The sequence below is a fragment of the Ochotona curzoniae genome, unplaced genomic scaffold (assembly GCF_017591425.1).
Source record: "Ochotona curzoniae isolate NIBS_2020 unplaced genomic scaffold, NIBS_Ocur_1.0 contig_2404, whole genome shotgun sequence".
In the NCBI taxonomy this organism is placed as follows: Eukaryota; Metazoa; Chordata; class Mammalia; order Lagomorpha; family Ochotonidae; genus Ochotona; species Ochotona curzoniae.
In genome coordinates this window covers 9,894,805-9,900,804 of record NW_024465451.1, presented here as the reverse complement: position 1 = coordinate 9,900,804, position 6,000 = coordinate 9,894,805, and the positions used below count along the sequence as shown (strand labels likewise).

Here is a 6,000-nt window from a genome sequence, read left to right as displayed (position 1 = left end):
CCTACCCTTGGGACTCATGAAACCAGCATCCACCTAGAGGGCAGGCCCTGGGACCTGGGCCAGGAGACCCAAGCCCAGCCAGATTTCCCACTCCTGGGGTTCATGAAACCAACACCCACCTAGAAGGTGGGCCCCAGGATCTGGGACAAGCTACCCACACCCCACCGTTTCCTCCATCCCTGGGGCTTAGGAACCCCTCCCTCACCACACAGGTGGGCCCCATGATCTGAGTGAAGCTACCTGAGTCCTGCCAGATTCTCCATACCTGGGACTCACATATCTGGCCCCCTGCTGGGCCCAGGCTGGCATGACTCGCCTCACCTCAACATCTGCAGTCTTATTTTGCGGCCTGGCCTCGTCTAGTCTGCCCCCTGTTCCAGCTCCAGCTGGTGGGTGATGCAACCTATCCCAGCCCAGTCTGATTGCTGTCCTGGTCCTCATGTGAACTGGCTGGTATTGTGGCTTGATCTGGCTCCTCTGCTCCCTGCCCTAGTTCGCAGATCTGCCAGTGGTGTTATGTGCTGGCCCAGACTGGTCTGTCCCTAGATCTGATCCACATGTAACCTGGCATGATCAGGGCTGCTCCTTGCCTTGCTTCTTGTGCTCACCTGCAGGGACTGCATCCCAGTGAAGGAGTTTCCCAGGCTCCTCCATCGAGTCTCCTCCCAGTGGCAGTTTTCACACATTCCAGTGGGTCATTGGCCCAGGTTGACTTTGTCCATCTCCTGTCCTGACTATAACAATGGCCTTGCTCAACCAGCCATGCCCATTCTGGTTCTTCTTGTTGGTTGTTGCTCCCTGGCCCTTGCCCAGACACAGCTTTCACGTAGTTCAGCGGAAGTGAAGACCTAGCCTGGCCTGTTCTGCACCCAACCTGGCTCTCACAAGTACCATTGGGGGCTGGGATCTAGCCCAATCTGCCGCTCCACCATGCCAGTGCACACCCGTGCCGGTGGAGGCTGTAACCATGTACGGCCATGCCTGCTGCCCTCAGTCCTACTCTCATTCTCACCAGTGGGAACCTCAGCCCAGCTGGGGCGTCTCCTTAGCTTCCTCGCAAGGTCTGACCCCATCCGCAGTTCTTGGGCAAGCCAGCAGAGATTGCCGTTCCACAGGGGTGAGCCCACATTGCCCCCACAGATTTTGCTATCAGACCCAATTCTCTCACTCTTGTTTTCCCCTCCAAACCACTTTGGTTTTGGCCCCCCTACATACATACACATGTCGTGGACTTATCTATGAAAGTCCCTCAATGGTAATTCCTAACCTGGGCACAAAAACCACAGGTCATCTCCCACTACTACCTAATGAGATCCCATCATCCCCCTGTAAATCAAGTCCCTCTAACCGTGAGGGAGTGCCCCCAGATGGCCCAAGGGGCTTCGCTCAGCACGTTTGGCGCTCAGACCACCCAGCTACAGGCTCCCGTGTGGGTCAAAAGACCTAACCTCCAGGATGGGGTGGTCATGGAGGCCTGCCGAGCTTTCCTTCCCCCAGGGATCCAGGTGCTCAGCTATATGTACCTGCACTGGGGGAACACTGGAATCTGAGTCCCACACGGGCAGGAGTTCTGATTTCTCTTTTGCTTTTCTGTTTTCCAGGACTTAGAACAGCACTTGGCACCTTGGGCTTGGCATGATGGCTCAATGGCTAAATCCTCACCTTGAAAATACTAGGATCCCATAAAGGCACAGGTTGATATCCCGGCTGCTTCACTTCCCACCCAGCTCCCTGTTTACAGCCTGGGAGAGCAGTAGATGGCCCAAAGTCTTGGGAGCCTGAACCTGCATCGGAGACCCAGAGGAAGCTCCTGGCTCCTGGCTTTGGGTTCACTTAGCTCAGCTTCAGCCATAATGGCCATTTGGGGAATAAACTACAGGGTGGAAGATCTTTCTGTGTCTCCTTCTTGACATAAATATGATCTGCCATTCCCATAAAATAAATCTTAAAAAAACCAAAAACACAGTACTTGGCACTTTGTAGGTGCTCATTACATATGCAAAGGATGGATTCCTCAAACCAGGAAGGAAGGGACCAAGTCTCAGTTTGGGGGGCGGAGATGTGTTCCTGTGTACCCTTTTAGGCCCAGGGGATTCTTTACACTGTCAAGAGTGGGAATGTGGGGCACCTGCCCTTCTGGGGAGATCAAAATTGAGTGCAACACAAATGAGACAGAAAGTCAACTTCCCTGTTTGTAATTGGAAAGAGAGGATTCAGGAAGCTTAACAACAGAGAATGTGTTGATTGCAGCCTGACAGCCTGGCTCCTAGCCAGCAGTTCCGTGTGCTTCTCCAGGACCCCCAGCCTGCCCCTGCTGCCTCCTCCTTTAAAGCCTCGTTTTCTGGCCCCTCCTCGCCCCTGAGGCCAGCTGGGTTAGGGATGTTGTCAGTGCAGTGCTCCTGTACGTCCTGGTGTTGATCAGTGTCAGGGTTAACAAGTGTCAGTGCTCAGCACCTCCAAACAAGAGCTCTCCTCTCCTCACAACAGCCCCATGCAGCAAGTGAGCCCGACAAAAGGCTTCTCAGTCCCATCTCTGCCTCCAATTGCCACTTCATGTTTTTGTGTCTCCCTTCCCCACCCCAAAACCAACTAGAATAAAGAGCTGTCTAATTTGGTTTCTGGCTCACCACGCCATCCTTGCATGTCAATTTTAAAGATGTACTTATTTATTTGAAGGGCAGAGTGACAGAGAAAGACAGAGGAAGAGCAATCTTCCACCTGCTGATTCACTCCCCAGATGGTGGCAACAGCTGGGGCTAGTCCAGGCCATCTGGATACCACCTCGGTAGCAGGCACCACCTAAGTGCTTGAACCCTCACCCACTGCCTTTCCAGGTGTGTTAGCAGGGAGTGGGATCAGAGGCAGAGCAGCCAGGACTCAACTGGAGTGCCAATCAAGGATGTTGGCGTCACCAGTGGCAGCTTAATGCACTATGCCAGCCCCACAGCACAAAAGTAACAAAAATGTAGTGTGTGCAAAATTCTGACTTTCCCTTTTAAGGCACTCCTCTCCTGTCACTCTTAAATCCATCGCTCGGTCATGCAGGCCACGTGCACTGGAGTCATCCACCACTTCATTTCCTCTTGCAGCCCACACCCGATTCCCTGTCAAATCCTGTTGGCTCAGCCTTCAGAACAAAGCCAGGTTGGACAGGATGTCAGGAACTCGCGAGTCCCTATGGGGCCACCTCTATGTCCTTGCCATTTGTGAACTGTGGGGGGCTAAGTCAGTGGCCGAGTGCTAAGTTCATTAGAGCTGCCATAGGCAGGCAAGACAGAAGAGGCAGCTGGCATGGACCAGACAGTCCCCAGACGTAGGCTGTAGAAATGAAGAAGGGACTCTCCACGAAGCTTCACCACGTAACATCAGCAGAGCTGGCGATGCTCTGGAGTGGCACAGGTGGCGGCCGCTGGGGGGCGCTGCATACTCTGTTGTGTGCTGACCGTCAGGTCCTCTAGGGAATACAAACACGGTAGGCCAAGGGCCAAACTACCACACTAAAGACAAGCTCCATTATTTGCATTGGTCATTTTTAATGTTCACTTGTGCAGAATTGAAATTTGTCTTTAAAGGCACAGAGTAAAGAAAGGCAGTCATCAGAGCATGAGTCACAGATAACATGCTGATAAAAACCACTGCATGGATCTTCTTGAGTCTTAGGAAAACAAACAAGGTGACACTAGCCTAGATTTTCATTTTTATTACATTTCCACATTTAGACATCACTCAAGGGTCCACTGAGTCCACGACTTTACAGATAAAACCCCAAAGGTGAATAGCTGAGCCCACTCAGGAAGAAAAATCCCACAAGTAAACATCCCCTGTGAGCAAAGTTCCCCTTCAGCAAGTGGGCACAGGCGAGGGGCACGCGACCCTGGAACCACCTCGTGTGTCTCGTTTGCCCTTCAACATTATCTGCGTATCAACAACCACAATTTTAAAAAAATGGAATCAGGTCTAGTTAGTTGGTACTTATGACTTGCTGATAAAAATTGTAAAGAATTGAAACTCTGCTGTCCTTGCAAGATAGAAAACCATATATTTTTTCCTGTTCACACAAGAGACTCATCAGTATTTCGTCCTCATGTCTCTCGGATGTCTACTTGCTCGGTTCTGCCACTCTCCACAGAGCAGCAGCTGCTGGGCGCGGCCATCTGTGCTCCGGGATGCGCCTCGTGTGGAGTGAAAGAGAAGCAAGGAAAACAGCCTGGCTTGCCCCGAGCGGGAACGTAACTCACCAGGTTGAAGGAAAGGTAAAAACTTAAAAATATTAAAAACATCCTCGACATAATATCTAATTCCAGCGCACTGATCAACGAGCGGTGGGGAAGAAGCGGAGCCAGGAGCCGAGGTAGGAGACCAGCGCGCCATCTCCAACGCCTCTCACCTCCACGCCTCCAGCCGCTCCCACCTCCGCCTCCTTTCTGATCTAGAACACTGATTGGCCAGGTTAAATCATAACAGTATGAAAGTGAAAGCAAATGTCAACTGGGGTGTGTGCCCAACGATGCAGGACTACTGCCCCTTTGGCACAGGAAGGAGAAAGTCATTTTGTCCCTCTTTGGAGACTTATGTCCCCAGCCCCTTCATGGGCAGATGCCACAGAGGGGTCTGACTGAGAACATATCTGTATTTTCTTTGCTGGCTGATGGTAGATCAGCTGTCAACAATAAGGGGGAAACCTATGCCTTTAAAAACACTAAGCCTCAAATTGTATCCAGTGTTTTAAGAAATGGATTATTAAAATTATCTTTGAAATGAGATAGTAAATGTATTTAAATCTGGGTTTTCCCATACTTAATATATTCTCTTAAAAATAAAAAAGTCTAAAAATATCAAGAGCTGGAACATGCTGCCAGGCCAGAAACAATGGGGGTGACGTGGATGGCAGCCCCGGGCATCTCAGTCCTGTTTTGTCGTTTTCAGAGCCTGCAGTCTCTCCAGCAGTGGAGGGTGAGAGTAATGCCACATGGAGAACAGCCAGTCCGAAACAGGGAACCCCAGGTTATCCTTGTTGAGTTTGATCAAAGCAGAATATAAGTCTTTCGCCTTCCCCAGGTTCTTGGCAAATGCATCAGCTTGAAATTCAAATCTGCGGCTCAGCACTGTGAGGCAGAAAGAAAGAACCTGAAAAAAATAAAGGAAAGGGCCTTAGTCTGGCCTCACTTTGTCATCACCGAAGGATTCAGGAGCTGACGTGCAGAGGGGGCTGGGCAAGAGGGCGGGCAGCTTGAAAGATCCTTGACACTGGGAGATTTGGAGTGGGAGAATTTTATAAACTGAGCCCTACCCACTTCTCCCCAAGCAACAGACCAGAAACGGAAATATAAAGAAGTGTCATCCTAAGAGACAAACCAACCAAGCAATTCTTGGGAATCTGAGCTAGGCCTCCACATATTCTCCAAGAACCTCTCACTCCTGCCTGACAGCTGAGGTGCGTGGTGCTCAGAGGGACTAGTCCACTGGCTGAGGTTGCCCGGCCCAAGGGTGCCTGTGCTGACATTCTTGGGGTGCACACTACTTTCTTAGAGTCAGAGTTAACTCAGGGTAACTGAGGAGGGAGTTTCAAAAAGTTAGTGGAAAATTAAGTTTATTTTTATTTTATTTATTTATTTTAGAATGAATGCTCAAGGGAATTGAGACACAAGCCATATTTTATCGTCTTTAAACATTCATTTTTTTTTTTTTATTAGGAAGTCAGATATACAGAGAGGAGAAACAGAGAGGAAGATCTTCCATCCATTGATTCACTCCTGAAGTGGCTGCAATGGCCAGAGCTGCACCGATCCTAAGCCAGGAGCCAGGCGCTCTTATGGGTCTCCCAGGTGGGTGCAGGGTCTCAAGGCTTTGCACCATCTTCGATTGCTTTCCCAGACCACAGGAAGGGAGCTGGATGGAGAGCAGGGCTGCTGGGATTAGAATCAGTATCCATATGGGATCCCGGCACATGCAAAGTGAGGACTTTAGTCGCTAGACTACCATGCTGGGTCTTGGAAAATT

General features: G+C 50.5%; 1 protein-coding gene across 1 annotated transcript in view; it reads right to left on the bottom strand.

The window, feature by feature from the left end:
• Positions 1 to 3,513: 3,513 nt before the first annotated feature.
• Positions 3,514 to 6,000, bottom strand: part of ZMPSTE24 (zinc metallopeptidase STE24) — a 39,491-nt gene continuing 37,004 nt past the window's right edge. The window contains exon 10 of the mRNA XM_040974295.1: positions 3,514 to 5,127. Within this exon, the coding sequence (XP_040830229.1) occupies positions 4,903 to 5,127 (225 nt within the window). The 3' untranslated portion in view covers positions 3,514 to 4,902. The remainder of the gene's footprint in view (positions 5,128 to 6,000) is intronic.